This window comes from Chrysochloris asiatica, unplaced genomic scaffold (assembly GCF_000296735.1).
Source record: "Chrysochloris asiatica unplaced genomic scaffold, ChrAsi1.0 scaffold00406, whole genome shotgun sequence".
NCBI classification, from domain to species: Eukaryota; Metazoa; Chordata; class Mammalia; order Afrosoricida; family Chrysochloridae; genus Chrysochloris; species Chrysochloris asiatica.
Genome location: NW_006408924.1, coordinates 65,754 through 92,507, shown reverse-complemented (window position 1 = coordinate 92,507; position 26,754 = coordinate 65,754). Strand labels below are relative to the sequence as shown.

Genomic DNA, 26,754 nt, shown 5'->3' with positions numbered 1-26,754 from the left:
AGCTCCTGAGAAGCCAGCATGGCAAGACTTCGTCTCTCCTACTCTGGACATACTATCAAGAGGGTCTAGTTTCTGGAGAAGGGCATCATGTTTGCTAAAGAAGCGGGTCAGCGAAAATATGAAGATCCCCCAAATAGATGGATTGGCACAGTGGCAGCAGCAATGGGTTCAAGTGTAGCAACGATTATGAGGTGGGCACAAGACCAGACAGCGTTTTGTTCTGTTGTGCATAGGGTCTGTATGAGTCAGAACGGACTCTAATAAGCATCTAACAAGAAACACTCTTTAACCATGCTTTCAAGGTCCTCTTTCATCTCTTATGTCCACAATGGCCTTCCAAACACTTATCTAGGATTCTCTCTTTTATAACCATGCAGAATGAATCTGTTTTCTGCAAAACTTACTGGATCAAGATCAGTTAACTACTTTGGGCTCTATTTTTAATTTCTCTACTCTGATCTTATCCTGGTGCCTGAAATCCCAAAGCTTTGAAAAAAGAACAAATATCAAATTCATATTAGTTACCTTTAGACTGGACTGACTTCCATGATGAAAATGCCATTGTGGAAAAAAAAAAAAAATCTTTCAACTAAATATCTTAGATTTCAATATTTTTGAGAGGGTAGTGATATTTTAATAATAATTTATTAGTGACACTTTAACTCCAAAATATGTTGTTGTTGTTGTTAAGTGCTTCTTTAGTCAGTTCGGACTCAGTGATCCTATGTAAATCTCATGGGAACAGAAAGCCTCATCTTTCTCCCGTGGAGCAGCTGATGGACTTGAACTACCAACCTTGTGGTTTGCAGTACAGTGATTTTTATACAGAACTACAATGCTCCACTGAAAATACATATCACAATATGTGCAAGATGGTTGTGTTAAATGTTGATCTCTCGTCTCCTAGCAGAGTTGTACATGAATAGTTTTATCTGAAAAGGCATTAGTATTACTTACTTCCATGTGGTCTTTTACTCATTTATACTATTTCCTAAAGAAGCATTAAAAACATAGGGAGCTTTTCCATTTAATTCAGAATCCATAAATGGTAGCTTGTCTTAGAACATGATTAATATTCATTTATTTAATAAAGATACTTAACTGTCCCTATAAAGTGGCCTGTGGATTAAACAACAAACTTCAGCTCGTTTGAAGTATATTCACATCCAACTTAGCTTTATAACTCTTTTGAAACACAACTTAGAGCCTTAATCACCCAGACTATTTCCAGACAAGATTGAAAATCAGACCTGTGACTCTCCCCAACAATTCTCTAAATCAATTCACTCTGTACTCTCCTTGGGTAAATTTTTAAGGCTTGCTCTAAAATATTCCCTCTGTGTCTAATCTTTGCTCCTAGAGATGACAGTGCTTAGTATTTAGCTTGAGCAACCTTTCCCACCCTGAAGCTAAACTGGGAAGAATGAGAACAGAGTGTTCTAACCTCATCTATACCACAGACAATTATTTAAAGGGAAAAAGCATGTTTCACGGCCTTTCTCTAGATAAATTTGCTTCACAAATAGGTCATCGTAAGCAGTAATGCTCTGGACCAATTTGGCCCGTAGACTAGAGGGCAGAGTAGTAGAGGGATTAGAGCTGTTGTTCTGTCCTAAAACCCTGCTTTTGTCACTCTCTAGCTATGTTCCTGGGGCACATTGTTTAACCTGTTTGGGCCACAGTCATCCCACCTGTAACATGAGTATGAATGGCACCAGTCAGACTTACAGGATTTCAGTGAGAAAATTCACATGAACTAGCTCTTCTGGAAATAGATCCCATGGCTTTATTCCTTCTTCTCTGAGAAAACTCATGTCCTCAAGTGCTAGTGATCTAATTTACACCATTAAGAGTCATAAATCTGGCCTTAGCATAGACATGATGGTGCTAATCTACCACTGGTGCCCTGCAAACCTGCTCCTCCAGGAAGCGATTGAGAAAATGATAGGGCCACGTTGTGGTATCTTTTTGTTTCTTTCAAATGTTCAGAAATATTTCTTGTTAATGAAAGAATATTAACTCACTACAATGATCCCAGCCAGTAATTTGTGTCAAATTCTATTCATTCTGGAGCAGCATCTGTGAGAGTATTTCTGATGAGACGCTTAGGGAAAAGTCTACTGGGTCAATCAACTGTTTCTACCCAGTCCCAGTAGCCATCCTTTTAGTGCCCAGTGAATAGAATATGCCTGCAAGAGTCCCAGGGGCAGCTCTAGTGGAGCAAAGTCCAGGAAGTCCCTGCAAGATTTAGCCCTCGCTGAAAGAAGCATGATACTAGAATAAGTCCTAAATCCTTTATTCTTGTAAGCACTGCTTATAAAGGACTACTGGTGCCATCAAGACCTCTGGTAGTGTAGTGCTTACGAGTCAGGCTGCTAATCTCACAGTCAGCAGTTTAAAACTACCAGTGATTCCACAAGAGAAAAATGAAGCTTTCGGATCCCATAAAGATTTACAGCCTCGGAAACCCTGTACAGTGTCACTATGAGTCGGAACCGACTCCACGACACATAACCACCACTGGCACCATCAGGGTCTGAAGTTCTAGTGCTGAGGATATGGCAGGAAAAAGTGAATAGAAGCTGCTCTTACTCTCATGAGGCATAGAGCTTGAGAAGGAAAAAACTATATTAGTCAAATAATGACAAGTTTTTTTGAACATTATAAAAGGAAAAGCTGCTTTAAAACACAGAGTCCAAAGCATTTCCAACAAGAAGTGATATTAGAGCTGATCTGTAGCAAACAGGTGTGGGGTGAGGCATGAAGAAGAGGTTCCAGGCATAAGACCTCAAAGAGTGATGTTGTTGTTATTGTTAAGTGCCATTGAGTGTGTTCTCATTCACAGCTACCCTGTATAGGATTTCTAAGAGTGGAAATCGTTGCGGGAGCAAAAAGCCTCGTGTTTCTCCAGGATGCAGCTGGTTGTTTCAAACTGCTGACCTGTGGTTCAGAGTCCAAAGTCACCACATTCCCCCAAAGAGTGATTGTTGTTGTTGTTAGGTGCCATCAAGTCAGTACCAACTCATAGTGACATTATGCACAGCAGAACGAAACACTGCCCAATCAGAACACAATATATTCAAGGTGCTAAGAGACCAGTATGTCTGGAGCAAAGACAGCATCTTCATCCTTAGAGAAACTAGACAGGTGGATGGGAGCTAGATGCAGGGTCTAGTAGTCTGGTTAAGAAATATGGTATTGAAAATGCTGTAAGAATTTATATCATGATTTAATCATCCTGCTTGCATACCATATATAGTCTAAAATTGACAACAAGTTGATCAATGTTGGATTATGATAAAGGTTAAATGTAACAAGGCTTTTATGATAACTAATATTAGTTGTATGATCATGGGCTGATTGCTTAATTTCACTTAGTCTCAGGTTTCTCATCTATAAAATGGAATAATACCTACCTCTCAGGGTGGCCCTAAACAATAATAAATGAGCTAAGTTATGGAGAGTGACTGGTTCCATGCCTGGTAGTAGCTATTTAAAAATTGGAACAAGTACAGAGTACAGGTTTACATCTGACAGGAGGGAACTGTGTCTTAGGATCCACAGTTTCAAGAACCTGTCTCTGGCCCCTAGCTACAATTCTCCATTGGAAAGAGAAGTCCACCAGACTAACAGGGCATACTTACCAGGATCTCTCACCAAATTCTCTATTCTATATAATACTGGCATTTGAGAGTCAAGATGTCTTCCAAAATGATCTCAAAATGATTGATAAGATCTGTGAGGACCTCGTCCCCAGATACAATTCCTGAAGGCAGATGTATATACCCCATGTGGAGGGGTGGCTAGGAATGGAGCTTTGATATAAAAACTCCGTTTTCTTTTCACATATGTTTCATGTGCACATTAGGAGTGACAGTGAGAAGAGAAGGGGGGGCGGGGGGCAGGGCCAGGAGCCAGGAGCTCTCCTGTACTGGTAACGTCCAGAGAAGAATCTGATGAAAAAGTTTGAGGTTCTTAAATCCAAGCTGGATTTCCTGGTCATTTTGATGGTATATTTGTCAGGGTACAAGAAGAGAAAACACAAACTTTAACAGTTTATGTCCTTAAACTATAGCATCTATTTAAACATATATGTAGACTTCCGTTTGTAATTTTATGGATCTTCAAGGTAAGAGAGAAGTATGATATTAGAGGCAGGTCTAAGCCTGTGGTTTAAAATTTTTACATATCATACAAAATTCATTGAAACCATCCATCTTAAGATACAAAGATTGCCTAGTTTTGAAAATCACATTAGAATCTCTAATATCTATAGGAAAACTGAAAAAGGCCCAAGAAAGATGTCAAGTGACATCTTTCCCTCTCTGTATCAGCATAAACCACTCACTCTCTGGTTCACTGCCATTGAGGCAGTTCTGAGTCATAGTGACCCTGAACAGAGTTTCCAAGGCTGTAAATCTTTACAGGAACACAAAGACTTATCTTCCACCCATGGAGCGGCTGCTGGGTTTGAACTGCCTACCTTCTGGTTAGCAGTCCTATGCTTATCCTACAGTGCTACCAGGGCTCCTTATAAATCTGAATACTATCCAAATATCAGTGATTCAAACTCACCAGCTGCTCCTTGGAAACTCTATGCAGAGTCATTCTAAGTCAGAACGAACTAGACACCATTTAATAACAACAACATCAATCCGTGGAGGTAAGAGAGGAAAGGACTTGACATCTGATTATTTTTAGAATTAGCAAAAAAGCTTAATTCACTTTGTGAAACTTCCTTGAATTCCCTCATTTGAATTAAGCTTTTCTAAGTAAAGGGAGTCTTCCTGCTCTGAATTCCTTTCCCAGTTTTTGTTATATAAATCATATAGCAAAAAACCCCCACAACTGTCTTATGCTATCATTCCAACTAAAATACACATGTGGTTGTTAAGTGCTATCCAGTCAGTTCTGACTCATAGCAACCCTGTATAAAGTTTCCAAGGAGTGGCTGGTAGATTTGAACTGCTGACCTCGTGGTTTTCAGTCCAATGCTGATCCTACACTAGGAATTCAAAATGTGTGTGTGTGTGTGTGTGTGTTAGTAAAACTTAATTTTCAGGAATTAATGTCTTCTCAACCTAACTGCAAACTTTTTGAAGGAGAAACTGGATTCTGTATGTGTTCTGTATCCCCTCACTCTTTTGCAGTCCCTGAGAATTCTCAATAGCTATTTATACATCGGAGTTCTGGTGTGACACTTTGGGTTAATGCGCCAGACTGCAAAGCCTTTCAAACTTCAAGGTTGGCAGTTCAAACTAATCAGCCACTACTGGGAAACCCCATACAGAGTCGCTATGGGTCAGAACCAACTTGACGGCACTTAACAACAACAACAAATTTATACATCACTGACTTATTCAGTCATTTAGCAAATATTTACTGAATCCCTACCATGTGCCAGGCTCTGTATCAAGCACTGTTGTTGTTAAGTGCTGTCAAGTTGGTTCTAACTTACAGTGACCCTGTATAGGGTTTCCAAGGACCCGCTGGTGAGCTTGAACCACTGACCTTGCAGTTCAAACCAACCTTGCAATCCAGCACATCAACCAGCAGTGCCACACCAGGACTCCATATCAAGCATAGGGATACAGAATTGAACAACACTGGCTAAAAGATAAATACCTGGCGTATGATTGATTGTTGTTGTTATGTGCCCTGGAATCCGTTTCAACTCATAGCGACCCTGTACAGGGTTTCCGAGGCTGTAAATCTTTACCAGAGCAGAAAGCCTCATCTTTCTCCCGTGGAACATCTGATAGTTTCGAACTGCTGACCTTGAGGTTAGCCCGATTCTAGGAACTCAGTAAATGACTGAACAAATGAATGAATTAGTCACTCAATGAAAATGTAAAAACTTGTTTTAGACATAAAATCATCAAGATGAAAGATGTCTTCCTGGCAGAACATCCATGAATCCAGAAACAAGAAAGTGTATATAGATTAAGACCCACCTCTGGGCCGTCTCTGTAGCCCTTTAGCATGTGGAGCTGGAATCTTGTAAAGTATTAAATCATTTTATAGAAACCAAATTTTCTGTATTTGACTAACAGCAACAACTCTCTCACTTCTTCCAGGTTCAGATACAAAAACATCTTATGGGATATCAATTCCAAAGAAATCAGTGTATACAGTAGCATTATTGTGAGTTTTACTGAGATCTGAAATATTGATGTGTGGTGATTGACTTTAATCTCAAATCTGCTTGATAATAAACAGTGAGATCACCACAGAATTATGTTACTGCATGTCATTTTCCTGTATGCAGTATAATATTGAAGTCATAGTTTATATTTTTCCCCTTTACAATATCGCGAGGAAGCCTGAATACTAAGGTAGAAGTTGATCTTTCCTACAAATCTACTCATCTTCTTGACATACGGAGTGCCAGCTGATTTCAAACAACTCATAGCATTTCTGAAATAGAGTGATATTTAGCCCTCAATAAACGAAAATGAAATCTTTCTCTCGAAAGAGATAGGGAAAATCAACATTCAGATGAAGAAACTTAATAACAATCCAACAAGGGTGTTCAAAGTTTTTGTTTTGTTTTTTTAAAAAAAACACAGGACATGTATTATTCATACTGTAAAATCTCAAACCAGAGGTAGGAAGAATGTGTTATTGACAACATTATGAGTCTTAACAAACATCATCTCTTTTTCCAAAGGAGAAACAATGCTTTGTTCATCCTCTCTTAGGTCTACAAACACAAGTCACTTAAGGACAAGAAGAAGGATAGCAAGGGGAAAGAAACTGCCTGAATTTTTTTTTTCTTTTTTAAGCAGAGAAAGAACACTGAGACACATCCACATAAGAACATTTAGGGACAATACCTTGACTCCTAGGAGACCTTTCACAAATTCTGCAAACCATCCACAATGAGGAAATGGAAAGACAGTCCTCCATTTCTTCTAAAAACATTTCTGAATCCCTTCCTTAATTATCTGAAGACAATCTTAGCCCATAGCCTTCCTAATATTTATTAGAGACATGTAGCCATCTTAAAGGAAGTCTATACAAAGAATAGGGAAATAATGCTTAATTTATTCTAAAAAATACATGTTACTAGTGACCTCTCTGACATAAATAAGAAGATAATCCCTAATCTCCACCAAAAAAAAAAAAAGTCAAATTTGCCATTTAGAATTTTTCTTGCTTTCCTGAATCATTTGATTTTTCTGGGTTCTGTTTGTTTGTTTATCAATTCGTACAAACAGTTTATACTTGACAAACTCTTCGTAGTTATCCAGAAAGAACCAAACATAATTACTCCTCTTTCTACTGCCCTGCTTTTGCCCTTCCCAAAAGACTTTCCAAAGTGCAGGCAAAATAGATGTGAATTATAGATAAAGAATTTCACCTTAAAAAGTAAGCGGAAAAGATTCCGATGATATACACAAGGTTCTCTTTCCACTTCTTAGTGTGGAGCCCAAACCCTCACGCTATTTTACATGTCTGTAAACATGCCCCATCTGTGAAAGATTTCCTTGCTGTATATTCATTCTCCAGTCTTCTACATACGTACATTCTTACGTTTTTAGTCAAGATGCTGGCAGTCACATACAGTCCCTTTGGCAATGTTAACAATGACTGTTGGAATTCAGTGGTTTTCCTACCACAACCACACCACCAAAAATGCTCTCCATGTAATTTGTAATAGCATTGTGCCTTCAAGTTTTTGCCTCCTCAAAGCACTCTGCCACCATTAATGAATTATATCAGTCTTTTTTCTTTCATGATCTCTCATTAAAATGGAGTTGATTTTCTCTGTGGTAATCACTTACGTAATGTTATTTTCTTCTAGAAAACATTGCACTTAACTAATGTAAATTCATTTTTAAGTTGTGTGCTCACATCGAAAAATTTCCCAGAAAATATTTTTAATGCTGTCTCCTTGCTATAGCATTACGTGGAGTATTTTAAACAATAAAGACAATTTAAACAATAAAGACAATAATGCTCTTTAATGTAGTCGTTTCTAAGTATCTGTAAATTATGTATACAGACCCACAGTAAGTAAATAGGTTATAACTGCCAGAGATAGAAATAGGAAGTTGTTTACTCTGTGAGCCCTGTTCTATTTAATTATTTGTGTACTGTGAAATGATTGGCTTACTGATGAAATCAGGCTTGTTTAGTATGTGCACAAGAAAAAAGCCACAGTTGACAAAGAAAGTCTTCATTCTAATTCTGACGCTGCTGTCTGTTACAACTGGACCATTTAATGTGAGTACAAGTGCTTGAGTCTCATTCCTAGGAATCTTACCTGAAGTGGGAAGGAAATATCTCTATGAAAAAGAGTATATGTACATTACCAAGTTTAAACAGACATGGAATCTAGAGGCCCTAGGTTGAGAAACTATGTAAACATTGATTAGTTGCCTCCCAGCTTCCATTCTCCTTTTTCTTGGTGAGGGCCTTCAGATTCATGTTTAATGAGCCACTATATTCTTGTACTGTTAACCCTGTGCTTAAAATAGAAGGGGTCCTACCAACGACTCCAAAGGTAGCTAGCTCACTCTGGCCCTCATGACTGGTTCCTGGGATGAACATAGAACTCAGGCTTAAGCCTATCTATCCCATCACATTCTCTTCAATGCAGAACCGAGTGTGGAATCGACGTAGCATCTATGTTAGTACAAACTGAGTGAACTTGGGACTTGAACTTGGAAAGTAAAGTCTTGGTCCAAAAATGTAGACATTTCATATTGGGAGACAATTTTGGACCATGAGGTCATTAATGGGCTCAAGACCTTACTTTCTTTTCTACTTTTTCCCTAGGGAATTGTCCTCATATTTTAATGTGAAAGCTAGTTTACCACTCTTCTATCACATGTATGTTTCAGTTATATGAAAAGATCAGGGGAAGATAAGTAGTTTCTTTTAAGACAGGGTTTAGCAGCCTAAGCTCAATTGACATTTTCCGCCCAAGAATTCTTTGCTGTGCAACCCCTGGTGGTGTAACCTGTTAAAGCGCTTGGCTGCTAACTAAACATTGATGGTTCAAGTCCACCCAAAAGTGCCCCCAAAGAAAGACGTAGCAATTTTTTTCTGAAAAATCAGCCATTGAAAACCCAATGGACAAAAATTCTACTCTGAGACATACTGAATTGCCATGAAGTGAAATAGACTCAATGGCAACTTTAAAAATAATAATAATAATTTGCTATTGGAATGAAAGGCTTTTTTTTATATACATGGTAGAATGTTTAGAAGAATCACTGGTCTCTATCTCCCTAAATGTCCAGAGCATTCCTTTCTCCAAGTTCTAATGATCAAAATGTCTCCAGATATTGACAAATACCCCCTAGTTCAGAGCCACCTAGTGCAGACCGTGTAGACCTGGTCAGAAGTTCGAGGCCCACAGGGCCCGAGTGTTGCAGACCATGCAGGCCACAGGCTCCGAGGAACAGATTCTAGCCACCTAGCAGACACAGCAAGCTGTTTTTCATCTTTGTGTCCAGTTATGTTTTTTATTTAATTCCAAACATGAGCCCTTAATATCCACAGATAAATGTAATATTTTCCTAAAGCTGAGACTGTAAAGGTTTCAAGGGTAAGCTTTTCTCCAAAGGATTAACTAAAAATAGCTTTGCTACTTCCCAGTTCTTTGTTCTAGAGACAAAAGGACATCCTCCCTAATCCTTTTCCAGGTGAATTCTAATCCATTCACCTGGGCGTCTTCCTGCAAACCTGGCTCAGGTTTTGCACAGTGGGACTCCTCCCAAGCCTTCTGACCTTCCCTCTCACCTTCTCACAACTGAGCTCAGGGGCTATAGATATGTTAATGAGCCTGAGAAACCAAGTTGCAGGCCTGGGATTTGAACCTGTGAAGTACGATGTAAAGGTGCCTGAATGTCTGGAGAATTACGTATGCTAGCTGTACCTTGCCTTGGTCCCTCCCAGCTTGGTGTGAATCTCCTCCCCTAAATAAAACATAGGCGCAGGCCGGCCCAGGTGTGCATTTCAGGCAGGTGGTGCAAGTGTGCATTATGGCTTGCATGCTGTGCATTACAGGCAGGCGGTGAAAGTGTGCATTACAGCTTGGAGAGCATGCAGTACAGTTTGCAGGGCAGTGAGTTGCTGCCTGCAGAGGCCACGATGCCTGTAGTCCCAAGTCTGCCCACCAGTGATGCATCCACCCTGGTTTCGGGGTGTCTCTTTGTCGCCCTCTTTGTGTCTTTCTGTGTATTCTTTTGCTATCCCTATCGCCACCAGATATCCCCTCCTCGTGAACCAAACACTCGTGTCAAGGCCGGTCCCCGACAACCATTTTAAGGATATGTTGTGGATATTACACACATAACTTCTACTCACATTCAATAGCCAGAATTTAGTCAGTTGGCCACGTTTAGTTGTTAAAATCTGGGAGAAATATTTCTAGCTGTGTTACTATATGCTAAGTAAAATTGCAGAGGTTCTACTGATAAAAAAAAAGAAAAAAAAAATGGAAAATGGATCTTAGAGACAATTAGCAATCTTTGGTACACAGTGCAACTTCTGGGCTTTTCCATCATATAACCCAGTAAAAAGTTAGCTTTACAATTTATACCATTTTAACATGGGTTTTCAAGTAAAATAAATTTCAGGGCTCTAATTGGTACAAATATTGCTTTCCCTATCCAACAGTATAAGGTGACATTTAATGAACATTATCTAAATGGAAATAAAATATGAAAGGAATAATAATACCTAAAGTTCCTCCACACCAGATTGAATAAAACAGCTGAAATGAGGCTATTTCTTATCAAAAGAAGCCTTTGGTTGAATTAGAAAAGCCTCGGTTACAAGGCTCATGGTCACTGTAGTAGTTAAGAACGAGGACAGTATAATTATGCAAATTGTCAAAATGAAATCTGTAGGCATCTTGCATTATGCAACTTTGAAATGCTACTTTTTAGTTCTCATTGTAAATACCAAAGGCTGTTAGTGGTTCCTTTATATCTCACATGAAAGATTCGTTGCTTACAGCCAGTGTTTTCAATTATATCCCTATGAAGTTAGTATAATTTGACATTAGAACTGCCTAAGAGAAGAAGGTGGTGACAATGTTCTCGGACATTATAGGAGGTATGGAATAGTAATAGAGGAAATTCCCATCTTACAAACAGATAACCTTCTGAAAATTAATCTTGAAGTCAATTGCTCTGAACTCAAAACACATTCTCCCATAGGAATATTGTTTTTATACAATTAGATTACTACAGAAATCCTTAAGGACCAGAAATGAAAATCATGTGTCCTGTGCAATGTGACAAGGAAAATGCTGCAAGACAGAGGAAGTTTTCCCTGATGGGTACCTGAGAAAAGTATCAGTAAAATATTCAGGGAAGAAGTGACTTTTAACTGAGATAAAGATGGAGAAAGCAAGAAAGGACATTTTAGGCTAACAGACAATTCAAAGATACATACTTTTAAATGTTCTGTGAGGAAAAGTGAGTATCAACTATGAATAGACAGTAGAATTTGTGGAGATAAAGCAAATAAGTTAGGATAGGGCTGTGAATGCCATGGAATGGCTTAGATTTTTTAGTAGGTAAGCCACTGAAGTGGCTAATGAAATGAATGGCATGATAAAATATAACTTGAGCAATAATATGAAGAATAGTTTGAATTTAAACACATAATAGCAAGAGAAATTAAATTTCTGATCTTAGAATATGACAAAGAATTAGAAAGAGAAAAACCAACTAGACAGACCACATGAAATTAAATTGGCAGGATGTGGTGGCTAATTGTTCATGAGAAGTAGAGTAACTGACATCTTTGCTCTTTAACACTTTTAAGAGGCCTTTTGTAACAGATTTGCCTAACATAATAATAACTGCATTTGATTTCTTGACTGCTGCTTTAATACGTGTTGATTGTGGATCCAAGCAAAAGGAAAATTTTGACAACCTCAATCTTTTCCCCATTTATCATGATGTTATTTATTGGTCCAGTTGGGAGGATTTTTGTTTTCTTTCCATTGAGATGTAATCAATACTGAAGGCTGTAATCTTTGATCTTTGTCTGTAAGTGTTTCAATTCCTCTTCACTGCCATCAAACAAGGTTGTGTCATCTGCATATTGAAGGTTGTTAATGAGCCTTCCTCCAATCCTGAGGCCATGTTCACCTTCATGTAATCCAGATTCTCAGATTATTTGCTCAATATATAGACAGAACAAATATGATGAAAGGATACAACCCTGGCACACACCTTCCCTGATTTAAAATCATTCAGTATCCCCTTGTTCTGTTCTAACAGCTGCTTCTTGGTCTATGTCCATGTTCTGTGGAATCACTCTTCCACCTTCACAGTCACTCACAGGCTAGAGTTGATCGAGTAATCATTAAACCAGTCTCTATGATGATTTCTCAAAATGGCTACTGATACCAAAGCATTCATCTAGTCACCATCTTGGGATCCCATAAAACCCCACTAATATGTAATAGTGCTTCCAAGTTCTCTATTATTTCGGTGCAATAAATAGTTTGGCAAATCTTATCATTGTAGCTTTAACACAATAATTTTCTTACTCACTCTGGATAGAAATGAATGAAACAAAGAAAGAAGTTCTGGAAACCAGAAGGAAAGAAAGCAGACTATAAATGTTTTGTGTGAAACTGCAGGCATATTGCATTATTTGACAAAAGGAGTCAATAGAAAAAATTAAGTACACATAGTACCTCTTCTCATTTACCAGTAGTTAATTACTGCATGTCCTGGTGTAATGTTATAGAATAAGCACTGGACTGTGAGGTTGTTTAAATCCCAAGGTCAGCAGTTCAAACTTACCAGTTGCTCCTCAGAAACCCTATATCGGGTAGCTATGAGTCAAAACTGACTCGATGGCACTTAACAACAACAACAACAATTAGCACATCTTTCATAGCAACAATAAATTGCAAAGTTGAGGGATTCCTTTTCACCATTTCCGTATTATTATTATTTTGCATAAGGAAAGTAGATATTTCATACATTATATGTCCAAGTGTTACTACTGTTGTTGTTGTTAAGTGCTGTTGAGTCGGTTCTGACCCATAGCGACCCTGTATAAGATTTCTGAGGAGCAGCTGGTGAGCTTAAACGGCCAACCTTGCAGTTCAAATGGCTTTGCAGTCTGACGCATTAGCCCACGGCACCACACCAGGACTCCAAGTGTTACCATTAGCTGGCCTTAATATCTGGAAAACCAAAACCAAACTCCACTGATGTTGAGTAACTTGTGACCCTATAGGACAGACTAGAACTGCTGAGTAGGGTCCCAAAGCTGTAAATCTGACCGAACTGTGGAGCTGCTTGTGGGTTCATATTCCTGACCTTTTGGTTAGCAAATGGGTGCTAACCAAATCTCCTACATTATCTGGAAAGAAAGCTAAAAAAAAAAAAAAAAAAATCATAGTTTTGACTCAAATTATTTGGCACTGTAGGATAGGTACTGGACTGCTAACTGCAAATTCAGTGGTTCAAACCCACCAGCCACTCCTCAGAAACCCTATACAGGGTTGCTATGAGTTGGAATCAGCTCCTCATCACTTAACAACAACAACAATGCCAGAGCTTCAGTAATGAAGACTCCACTTAAAACTCTGAGTTTGTTCAACTCTGTGTAATTTGATGTACTGACTAAGGAAGGGTAGAGGAATTGTACAGGATATGGAATTTGTTTCTCATCTCACACTTTAAGACAAAAGAACTTCTTTCTTTCCTTTTTATCTCATGCACAATTAAATTCTTGATTAATGTAGTAGTTGCTTAAAATAGGCATGCTTCTTCTTGGAAATAAATCTGGCACTTGGGACAACCTGGCTCACCTCTGCAGCAAATGAGAAACAACTTTCCCATTTGTTAATGGTTGGCTCCAGTTCAGCAAAGTGAGCTGAAAGATTCATAGATGCTAACTTAGATGATAGGCTTGTCACAAAGATATAATAAAACTAACTAATAATAATAAAAATATGTGCCAGCACACTTTGTAGAGTTTACCATGTATAGTAATTCAATTTATCTTCATTACTCTATGAGATAGCTATTATCTTTTTTATTACTTATGAGTTGAAGAAACTGAGGCACACAGAGATTAATAGATGGTACAGCTAGTAACTAGCCAAACCAAGATTCAAGTTAGTTTGGCTCCATGGTCTGAACTTATAGATCCAATTATTCTAAGTTGTGTCTTCTGTATATTTCGAAGAGCAGTGGGTTTGAAATTAGAAGACCCCAGTATGAGTTCTTAGAAAAAAAAAAAAAAAACACCTCTTGTCAGTCCCTGTTTCCTCGCTGGAATTGTAGTGAAGATTAAATGAGACGATAAATCATTTTGTAAAAACATGGATGGCATATATAGTCATCCCTCACTATCCATGGGGGATTTTTCCAAGACCTTTCTTCTAGTTGTTAAGTGCAGGAAAGTCAGTTCCAATTCACAGTGACCCTATATAGGGTTTCCAAGGAGTAGCTGATGGGTTTGAACTCCTGACCTTATGTTTAGCAGTCTAGTGCTGATTCTACAGTACCACACCAGGAGTCCAGGACCTTAGAGGATACAAAAATCCAAAGATGTTGAAGTCCCTTATGGAAAATGATAGTATTTGCATATAACCTACATACATCCTCCCAAACACTTTAAATATCTGATGTGGTTCTATAGAAAAAGTACTGGATTGCTAACCAAAAGATCAGCAGTTCAAAGCCACCAGCCACTATCAGTAACCCTATACAGAGTCTCGATGAGTCCAAAGGGAGTTCTAGTATGGTGCTGTGGGTTCATGCGCTGGACTGCAAAGTCCCTTGAACCACAAGGTCAGCAACTCAAGCTCAGGAGCCACTCCTCAGAAAGTCTATACAGGGTTGCTATGGGTTGGAACCGATTTGATGGCACTTAGCAACAAAAACAAATGAGTTTTTGTTACTTACAATGCCCAATACAATGTAAATACTATGTAAATAGCATTTTGAGGTTCCCTCTTAACCTTTGAAGTCCTGGTGTGATGCTTCGGGTTAATGCACTAGACTGAAAGGTCATTTTGAACCACAAGATTGGCGGTTTAAACTCACCTGCCACTCCTTGGAAACCCCATACAGAGTCGCGATGAGTCAAACCAACTCGATGGCACCTAACAATAACAGTAACTTAACCTTTGAGGGATTGTTTTAACCACTTGCTTTTTCCCCTCAAATATTTTTGATTCCCCAGGAATTTAAAACGACTCCATGGCACTTCATAACAATAACAATATGGTTGAAAATGTGCCTATAGAGCCCACTGATAGAAAGGACCAACAATTTATGGAAAGTTACAAAAACAGTTCATTATTATTTTAAATTTTGTACTAACTCATACTTTAAAATTATTCTCAGTTAACATTTCATCCATTTTCACTAAGTTACCATGTATCTTGAAACACCTATATCTAACTATATCTTCTAATGATATGCCTGCTTTCAATTTTTTATTTTTTTAATTAAAATGCCAAAACAATGTTCCATGGTCTCTGCTTTTTAAAAAAAGAGAGATTAATCATTTTCAGAAAATTGAAAATTATGTCTTTTTCCCAAAAGATCATTTTCTAGACCAATTAAGTAGTTTCTCATCCTCAAATTTGCTTGTTAAAAAGTAGCATTCTCTCTTCAAATTTACTTAGATTCTTATTGATGCTGTGACAAAAGACCACAAATGGCTTGTGTCTTAGTTAGCTAGTGCTCAAAGTTTACTGTTGTTGTTGTTATTGTTGTTATTGTTGTTAAGTGCCATCAAGTCAGTTCCGACCCATAGCAACCCTGTATAGGATTTCAAAGGAGCAGCAGTAAGCTTGAACTTATGATCTTGTGGTTCAAAATGACCTTGCAGTCCAGCACTTTAACCTGCAGCACCACATTAGTACTTGGCTAGAAGTCGGAATTCAGGATTTCAGCTCTGGGGAAGTTTTCTCTCTCTTGGTGGACAGCTTAACATCTCTCTCCCCTCAACTCTGTTTATTTAGCTTGCTTATTTAATCTCTTTTATATTTCAAAAAAGATTGACTAAAACACACCCTACACTAATCCTGCCTCATTAACATAACAAAGACAACTCATTCCCAAGTGAGGTTATAAACACAGGCAAAAAGATTAGGATTTACAACACAACATTCTGGGAGACACAATTCAATCCATAACAGTTTGAAACAATATAAAATTATTATCTTACAGTTCTGTAGGTTGGAAGTCTGACTGCGATGTAGTGAATTATCTAATGTCTCTTCTAGCCACAGGCTGTAACTCCCACCAACAATGTTTCCGGGTCTGCATAAGAGAAGGTGGGAAAAGACACTGTTAGGATGACATGATTAACTGTGGATGCTGTTTTTGTTGTTGCTGTTGCTGTTAAGCACCGTTGACTTAGTTCCAACTCATAGTGACCCTATACAGGGTTTCTGAGGAGCAGCTGGTGGATTTGAATTGCCAACCTTGCAGTTAGTTTGCATTTAGTAGTCCAGTACTTATCCTACAGAATCACACCAGAGTTCATTGTAATTGTAAAAACATGAAACTGTAGCATGGGTTTAAAATGAACCATCTCAGAAACAGGAGGGGGGAATCTCATCAAAGAAGAGCTAGGAGTGATATGCTGTTTTGTTGTTAATACCATCGAGCTGGTTCTGCCTCGGAGTGACCCTGTATAGGGTTTCTAAGGAGTGGCTGGTGGGTGTGAACCATCAATCTTAGCAGTCCAGTGCTCATCCTCCAGTGCCACACCAGGAGCTACATAGACATCAAAAAAGAGAGCTTCATTTCTACCAAAGTTTTAAAAAATACTTCTTTGTTAGATAAATAAATAAAGTGAAATGTGGTAAGTCTTGTGCTTGTTTCAGTGATACCAGAGATTCGCTAGATGGTCATGAAGAAAGCTTATCAACCTTTACGTGTGCTTGTTTTGATGAATGGGATGAAGTGATGAAACCACAAAGATGCTGAATTTGTTAGCTTGCATATTTCCCTGGGCTATTTATGTTTCCAAAAATGTAATGGATATTTGGATGTCATGCATAATGTTCAGCAGCTGTACTCAGGAAAAGCAATAGCAACATTAATGACTCTTATTACAGACTATTTTGTCATTTCCATAAAATTGTGTCCCATATGCAATTACCAGGACTCCTAAGCCACAAAGAAACTCTAAACAGATAAGGACAAATCATTTGCTTTGTTGAAGAAAATTAACTCAGTCCCTAAAACTGAATACATTATAGAATCCTACACTGTAGGAAAAGTTATTTATCCTTGCATTAAAAAAATGATGTGTGTTCTTAAAACATGTGTAACTTATCATTAATTAAGTGAGTGTACCTCTAGTTTAGAAAATTCAGCCAGTAATTAATTAGGGAGACCGGCACAAGGACCAGATCCCATAAGAAGTTACTAATGAGCTAAGGAAGGAAGGAAGGCTATCTCCAAAGGGACAAGAGTTCAGGACAAGACTTCAATTCAATGAATGAATCAGAGGACACTTAGGAAGTCAAGCCAATATAAGAATGGGCAGAAATGGAGACTACTGAGGCTAAGATTTCAGCTTGCTGGACCAAGAAGATGCTTCAATGGGACCACTTCATATCAGGCTTGTGGTTGTGTCTTCAAGACAGTTTCAACTCATAACAACCCTTTAGAGTTTCTGAGGAGTGGCTGGTGGTTTTGAACCACCAACTTTTGGGTTTAGTAGTCCAGTGCTTGTTCTACATCATACCAGGATTCCTCATATCAGGCTTAGGTTGTCAAAATTTATCCAGGCAGAAAAACTGATAAAGAATTGGACCTCATAAGTGATGGTCTACCTAAGTTATGATTAAGATGGGAACTTTACCTGCAGAATAAGTAGCTTTGGTATCTATATCAGAGAGCAGCTACAAAAACAAGGATTGACACTATCCATTCATAGCAGCCTAAACTTATTCCTTTTCCAGAACTTTGGTCTGTCTTTTAAATATCATATTATAGAATTCCTTTGAATGAATGACTGCCAGTATGGACAGCTTCTGCCCATAAAAATAACAGAAGAGCAGGCCTTTAGTTACCCTTCCGACCTCACTGCCTCGTGCACCCTAGGGCCTTGGTATGTACCTGTTCCTTCTAACAGGGACAAGTATCCATCATGTCTTCAAATGACTGGTCCCTTCTGTCTTAATGGTTCTCAGCTCAGACATCACCTCCTCAATGAGCACTTTCCTGATCATGTTTCTTAAATTACTCTGCTCTCCCCAAGGCACTAATCACATCAAATCAGAGCTCTTATCAAAATCTAAAAGTATCTTGTTGAGTTTTTTAATTTGCTCAATCAAATGACAGATGTATAGGAACTTTTCTCATCATTCACTGAATCTCCAAATCTAAGTAATGCTGACTGAACAGAAAAATAGTATGCTTCTCTTGAATAAACCTATGCCTTAGTTAGGTTGATGAAGTTTCAACATACAAATAGAGGAGACAGCAATGAGTTTTCAGTCTTTGCCAAAGAGCAAGCAGAGGCCTGCCCAGCTTCTAAAAGTATACATGAGTAATAAGGGGAAGCCAGGGAACTTTGCTAAACAAAATCTCTCCCCCTGGAACCAAAAATCAACATTAGCTATGACCAGAAAGATGGATTCACTGTAAAAAGAACTTTTCTCAGTCATGTTTCCTAGTGGCCTAAAGGTATGTTGTGCATCCAACCTTTGTGTCTGCACTCTGTTTTTCCATCTAGTAAAAGGGAACTCGTAACCCTCTAGTAGGAATCCTGGGGTGTGGCACTGTGTGTTAATGCACTGGACTACAAAGTCAGTTTGAACTGCAGGGTCGGCACTTCAAGCTCACCAGCTGCTCCTTAGAAACCCTATACATGGTTACAATGGGTCAAAACCAACTCAGTGGCACTTGACAACAACAACACCCCTCTAGTGACTGACTTATTGCTTTGTATCTCTCATACTTCAAAAATGTTGCCTGGAGCGAGCAGTCAATGGAGAAAGACATCATACTTGGTAAAGTGGAGGGTCTTAGAAGAAGAGGAAGACCCTTAATGAAATGGCAGTGACAATGGGTTCAAACATAACAATGATTATGAGGATGGCAAAGGTCTGGCAGTGTTTCATTCTGTTGTTGTGTGTAGGGTTGCTGTGAGTTGAAACCAACTTGATGGCACCTAGCAACCAAGAGACTTTGGGGACCCTGTCAAGGAAATCTTTCTATTCCTTCTCTCATTACCTCTATGTGTACTGACCACTTCTGTTTTCCTGAAATACTTGAAACTCTTCACAACTTGAGATGGTGAGGCCCATCTTATGTATTTTGGCACATCTCTCTCTCATACACACACACATTCACACAAAGCTGGTTCTTCTCACCCATCAATCTTCACACCTCCATTCAAAGTGGCCTTGCCCAAACACACTAGCTATAACAACTACATTCCTTCCCTATCACCCACCATTAAAAAACCAACAGTGAGCAGAGCCCATTATTATTCAAGGCAACTACCCCCTATCCATCCCCAGTATTCGCCATAATGTCACTATCTTGCCCCTATTTTTACTACAGCACTCTTGTCAACTTGGACTTTCATTTCTGTACAAGTTTACTGTCTATTTCACCCACAAGTCTAAACTTACATCCTGAAGAAAAGACTGTCTATATTGTTCATTACTCTATCCCTAGAGCTTAACACAGTACCTAACACATTATAGACACTCAACTAATTTTAACTGATTCATTGAACATGAATGAATGAATGGAGTCCTTTGTCCTCTTTCTATGAAGAGTTTACTCCCATGCAGTGGTGTGTTGCAGCTAGCTCTTTGCTACTTTTGTTGTTGTTGTTAAGTGCCCTTAGAATTGGTTCAGACTCATAAAGACCCTAGGCACAACAGAATGAAATACTGCCTGGTCCTGCAACAACCTCACAGTAATTGTTAAATTTGAGCCCATCGCTGCTGCCACTGTGTTAATCCATCTTGTTGGAGGAGGGGGGGATCTTCTGCTTTTTTGCTGACCCTCTACTTAACCAAGCATTATGTCCTTCTTAAGGGACTGATCCTTCCTGATAACTTGATCCTTCCTGATATTTTTCATGTCCAAAGTATGAGAGACAAAGTCTTGCCATCCTGACTTACTAGTGAGAGTCAATTCTTAAATATTTAGGAATTTTACAAACCAACTATTAAACTGTTGCTAGCTTGAAGTTGGCCATGGGGAAAAGTATTTATACCATGTTGTTGTTAAGTACCATCGAATTGGTTCTAACTCATCACAACCCTTCCTAGGGTTTCCAAGGAGCTGGTGGTTTGAATGGCTGACCTTGCAGTTAGTAATCCAGTACTTTCCCTACCGCACTGAACCAGGACCCCATTTAAACCACAGACATTGACAAATGTTACATATTAAAGAGAATTTCAAAGAGTTAGTTTACCACTGCTCTAATCTTCTAGATCCAGCTGTAAATACTGAGATACCATGACAAAAACCATGTCCTATAGCTTACTTAATATCCTTTAATTTAAAATATTCTTGAAATCAAAAATATTAAATATATGCTACACAATCATTTACCTGTTGCAAATATTTGGTCTTCTTATAAACTAAATTAGAATCTAGATGTAAACTATGATCTGATCGCCTAAAAATTTTGCTTTTGTTTTTCAGATCCTTATGTGAAAATTCATCTGATGCAGAATGGCAAGAGGCTGAAGAAGAAAAAGACAACAATTAAAAAGAACACACTTAACCCCTACTACAATGAGTCATTCAGCTTTGAAGTACCTTTTGAGCAAATCCAGGTAATGTCAAACTTAGTTTTGTCTTTTCATTCGATTCCATTCCTTCAGACTGCATGCATTATACACACAGTCCTTGTAAATGATCAGTGTGCATGATTTCATTAGGGCTGCCATTCCCAGGCACATGTGATGCTCAAGTTACATTAAGTGGGAAATGATAAACTCTGCAGCACAAGATGTGCTGATTCATGAGCCAGAAGCAGCTGGCATCTTCTGTTGAGCAGAAATAAAGTAGGAAAAAGAAAATCAACAGAACAGGTCTGTTAATTTTCAAAGTGCACCCACAAAACTTAAAAGTTCAAGAGATAATTAGCTTCAACTATTTACCCCAGGTCATAATATGTAATTCTCATCATATCTTTATAGCCAGAAAATAGAGATAAGAGAAATATGCAACACTATTCATCTTTAATTATTAAATGAAGAAAACTAGGCTGAACTGATGTTATTGAATATTTAAACTCAGCTTTCTGTGTCTAAGTTAAAATGGATGGATAGTTTTATAAATATGAAACATTAATTTACTAAACAATAATTGCTGTGAAAGGGCCTTTGTTGTTGTTGTTATGTGCCGTGGAGTCGATTCCGACTCATAGCGACCCTGTACAGGGTTTCCGAGGCTGTAAATCTTTACAGGAGCCGAAAGTCTCATGTTTCTCCTGTGGAACAGCGGTAGTTTCGAACTGCTGACCTTGTGGTTCGCAGCCCAATTCGTAACCACTATGCTACCAGAGCCTAGTCAACTAAAAAACCTGGTGGTTAGTGTGTATTATATGTGAAAATATTTGTCCTCTTAGGATTTTTTCTTTTTTTAGAAATGTATTTAAATTTTCACATCTCATTAGTATACTGAAACAGTCAGAATCAAAAGTTCATATCTGAAAATTACAGGCTATTGTACCCTATTTATATAGGGTGTCAGAGACTTAAAATGATAAAGCAATGGTGCTTTATTTTTATATTTTATTAAACAATTTATATGGTTCTAATCCTGGTATAGAGTCCTGGTGTGGTGCTGTGGGTTAATGCGCCAGACTGCAAAGCTGTTTGAACTGCAAGGTCTATGGTTCAAACTCACCAGCTGCTCCTCAGAAAGCCTATACAGGGTCACTATGGGTCGGAACTGACTTGACAGCACTCAACAACAACAATACTGGTATAGTGCTGTAGGATAAGCACTGGACCGCAAAGTCAATTTGAACGGCAAGGTCAGTGGTTTAAATTCACCGACGGCTGCTTGGAAACAGCATCGCTGTGACAATAAAACAAAATGATGATAGGTGCCATCATAAATCCAAGTTATGCACTCTACGCACATAGTCTCATTTAAAGGAACTCTTGTCCCTATTTTATAGATAAGACACTGAAGCTTATCATTTTCTCACATGCATAATAGAAACAATAACAAAACCCATGTCAAGTGAGGTTATGCATACAAAGCCCTGAGAAGAATACTGCAGAGTTGGTTCCAACTTACAGTGACCCTGTGTAGGGTTTCAGAGGAGCAGCTGGTGGGTTTGAATCTCTGATCTTGTGGTTCAAACTAGCCTTGTGGTCGGTCCAGTGCAAGGAGTATATAGGAGCATTCAGTAAATGGTTTGAGTCTTTATTCACAATGCTGATATTGTCTCTTTTTCAAATTAATATTTAAATTAATATTTGTATTATATTTCTAAGGCTACCATAACAAATCATTACAAGCTGGGTGACTTAAAATAACAGAAATATACATTCTCTCATAGTTCTGCAGGTTAGAAGTCCATAATCAAGATGTTGGCAAACCCATGCTCTCTACGAAAGCTCTAGGGGAAAAGATGTTATATGCCTTTTTCTTGGTTTTGCACAATCATTTGTGTTCCTTGGCTTGTAGAAGCATCACCCCACTCTCTGCCTCTGACATCACATTGTCTATGTCTCACATCCTATCCTTAGAAGAACACCAACCATACTGGATATGGGTGTACCCTAATGATCTCATAGTAACTCAATTACATCTGCAGAGGTCCCATTTTCAAACATGACACATTCACAGGTACTAGGGGGTAGGTCTTCAGCGTATCTTTTGTGGAGAACACAATCCAACTCATAACAATATTTAATTAGAACAATATTCTAGCAATAAGATTAAAGCAAGTTTTCAATTACTGTTATCTAATTGAACTTTCTGCAATGGTGGGAGTATTTTATTATCTATACTGTCAGATATGGTAGCCACTAGTGGCAGGTGACTAATGAGCACTGAAAATGTGGCTAGTGCAGCTGAGGCACTAAATTTTTTAATTCATTTCATTTTACTTAAATTTAAATTACTACATGTGACTCATAGTGCCCCTGAACAGGGTTTCCGAGGTTATAAATCTATTGTATATTGTGTAACATAATTTGAAATGATCAAAAGTTGCCTAAAATCCCACCATCCTAAAATATTTCACTTTTCTCTTATACATTTACATGGTGGCCAATTATACATGCTGTTTACTTTTATCAGCAGTTCATAAGTAACCAGCATTGAAGGGAGTCCTTTGCTGTCCCCAGTCACTTGTTCACTAACCTGAACCACTGAACCCACGCTTCACACCCACTGTTGTTGTTGTTAAGTGCCATCTAATCAGTGCCAACCCATAGCGACCCTGTATAGGGTTTCTAAGGAGCAGCTGGTGAGCTTGAACCGATGGCCTTGTGGTTCAAACCAGCTTTGCAGTCCAGCATATTTACCCACAGCACCACACCAGGACTCCTTGGATTCACTTTGTTGTTGTTATTAAATGCCGTTGAGTCAGTTCCTACCCATAGTGACCCTGTATAGGGTTTCCAAGGAGCAGCTGGTGAGCTTGAACCACTGACCTTGCAGTTCAAATGACTTTGCAGTCTGATGCATTAGCCCACAGTGCCACATCAGGACTCCCTAAACATCCAATCTTCCCCCATAATTTAGTTTGTGATACTTGTTAAATGCAATCTTTTTAGTTTTAAGACATCCCTATGGAAACCAACATTTCCTGATATCCTTATTTTCAGTTCTGGAAAGCAATATAAGGCAGAGCATTGATATGAAAAATTCCAATTGCAAACTCTCTCCTTGGAGCAACAATTCAATATATTTAAAATAAATAAACAAATAATGTCCTTTTTCACCCACAAATGGTAACAGATGCAAATATGTTGAAAGTGAAGCACATGAAAAATAAGACATGTTGGATTTCCAGGGCAGCATTTTGGAGGAGATAATGTTTTCTCAAGACAGTAAGAAGCTTGGAGGAGTACATTAGGCTTAGAAATAATGAGCAAGCAACTGCTTGACTGCATTCATCCTTTTCTGATCCTTGAATCCATCCCCCAGCCCACAAAGATGTTGTTTACCTCTACTTTAATACTTTGCAGTTTTTCAGACAGCACAATTTCACGTTTCACACACTAAAATAGGGCTTTAAATTTCTCCAATCAATCCTGAGGTTACAGGCTTATCTGATCATCTTTCTTTCTTTCTGTAAGGAATATATTATGACAGAAGCAAAATATATTGATTTCTACAAGCACATACAAGTGTTGCCCCTTCCAAATGTATATATAAATAAATGACAAATGCAGCTGGAAAAATTAACCCAAGGTCTTCACAAGGATATTTTTTTTCTTCAGTGCTACTAATCAATGCATTCTTAAGTGGAATAATCAAAACTCATTCCAAACTGTGAAAAACCCCTTATTTACTTTGTACATAATGTTCCCCCACAACCCCATCCCCTGTAATGTGATTGCATCATAATAAATTTGCTTAGAGATAGTTCTGAAAGCGAAAGTCTCAGATCCAAACACCACCCAATTGAAATATAATTCCCTTGATAATGGACTGAGTCCAATGCTACTACAGTAGAGAAGATGGGAGTTTGTCTCCTTTATTGTCAGTGTACTGCATTTTACATTCTAAGTTCCACTTTCAAAAGGGATCATTTTCTGTGCTCTGAAGACTGGACATCAGTGACATTTCCCAGCATGCTGGTGTAATAATGCAGTTCTCAGAGTACAAAGCCACTAAAGAGCGAGAAGTCAGCTGGATCTTCATCAGGCCTTGGATTCGTATTTTCTTTTCCTTTTTACTCTGGCCATCAAATGTTCTATATTCTGCTTTATTTAAAACTCTTTCTTTGTCCTTGCACTCAGTTTCTAAATTAGAATCATTACATATTCTGACTAAGCAAATTTACTACTTAGAAAGCAGAACTAAAATATGCTTTTACAAAAGTGTTTCTTTCATACTATAATGGTATAGCTTTTCTTTCAGGCAAATGTCTTAGTTATTTAGTGCTACATATGATAAGTACTGGACTTCAAACCATAAGATCCAAGGTTTGAGCCCACAAACTGCTACAGGAGAGAATAAGGCTTTCTGCTCCCCCAAAAGATGTAATGCCTCGGAAACCCTATACAGAGTAACTATAAATCGGACCACCACTCATCTGTCACTTTGTCATACTATGGTGGCTTGTGAATTACTGTGATTCTAGAAGCTATGCCACGGGTGTTTTAATACCAACAAGGTCACCCACGGTGGACAGGTTTCAGATGACCTTCCAGACGAAGACAAACTAAAAGAAAGAAGAGACAAACTATTTCCAAATATTTAGTCACTGAAAACTTTATGAATTGCAGAGAACACTGCCAGATATACTGCTGGTAAATGAGCCCCTCAGGTTGGCAGGCACTCAAAATGCAACTGGGGAAGAGCTGCCTCCTCAAATTAGAGTAGACTGTGATGACACGAATGGAGTAAAGCCTGTGGGAGTAAAGCCCTTGGGACCTTCATTTGCTGATGGGGAACAACTCAAAATGAAGAGAAACAGCTGTAAACATCCATTAATAATTGGAATATGGAATATGTGAAGTATGACTCTAGGAAAATTGGAAACTGTCAAAAATGAAATGGAGGGCAGATAGGGTAGAGGTGCAGTGAAGTTAGCCATCAGCAATACCACAGAATACCAGGTGAAAAGGGTTCAGGGGAGCAATCCAAAACTTTGAACCACATAAGTAGGAATATTTTTAAAGTTTGAAGGCTTATAGCTAGTGGAACTTGTAGCAGAAGCAAGTAATCACGTATTTTTAAATCTGCTGGGCTCAGCAGCCTGGAGCCGACAACTTGGGTGAGACCAAATGGCAAAACCAAGCAGGGGAGCATAACCACCACAGAATGATGCCAAGTGAACCTCAGAGCAAAGTTAGACAATATACTTTGTCAGTTTTGCTTTGTTCTGATTTTTTTTTTTTTCTTTTTCTTTTGGGTATCTGTTCATTGCCCCCCCATACACACACACACTGTTTGCACACCTCCATTCTGGTGACTAGAGGGGGAGCCTGAGTGAATGGACACCCCCATACCCACCACTGGTGGATTCTTCTGCCACTCATGCACACAGATGCTCTCAGCCAAAGAGCCGGCTCTGAACTCTTTTTCAATAGCAAAAAGGCCAGACCAAGGGGTGCAGAGAGGAAAAGAGAATTTAAAAACAAAACAGGCTGAAAATTAAATTAAATCCTAAGGTACACCATAACAACCAAGAGTTGTATCATGAAATCTCTCAGGCAGCTTTGAAGGGAAGAAGGTGAAAGAGGACATTAAAGTCATACTCAGCTGCTCCGTGGGAGAAAGATGAGGCTTTCTACTCCCGTAAAGATTTACACCCTCGGAAACCCTGTACAGGGTCGCTATGGGTTGGAACCGACTCGACAGCACTTAACAACAACAACAACAACATATGAGGCTACATAACCTTTTTTTTCTTCTCTCCCTCCTCTCCATTTTCTGTGATTATAGACTACAGTAGCAAATCTAGTTTTCTTTTTATGTTGTTGGGGGTTTTTTTTGTTTTGTTTTTTGGTGGGTTTTTTTTTTTTTCTTGTTTTTTTGCTGTTGCTGTTTTGCTGTTTTATGCTCCCCCTTTCAACTTTGGGGGGTTCTTTCTCTCCCTATATTACCCAAGAAGAGACAG

At 38.5% G+C, this 26,754-nt stretch overlaps 1 protein-coding gene across 1 annotated transcript in view; it reads left to right on the top strand.

The window, feature by feature from the left end:
* Nucleotides 1-26,754, top strand: part of LOC102838440 (synaptotagmin-1-like) — a 329,110-nt gene that overhangs the window by 291,689 nt on the left and 10,667 nt on the right. The window contains exon 7 of the mRNA XM_006876697.1: nt 20,637-20,770. Coding sequence (XP_006876759.1) covers nt 20,637-20,770 — 134 coding nt within the window. The remainder of the gene's footprint in view (nt 1-20,636; nt 20,771-26,754) is intronic.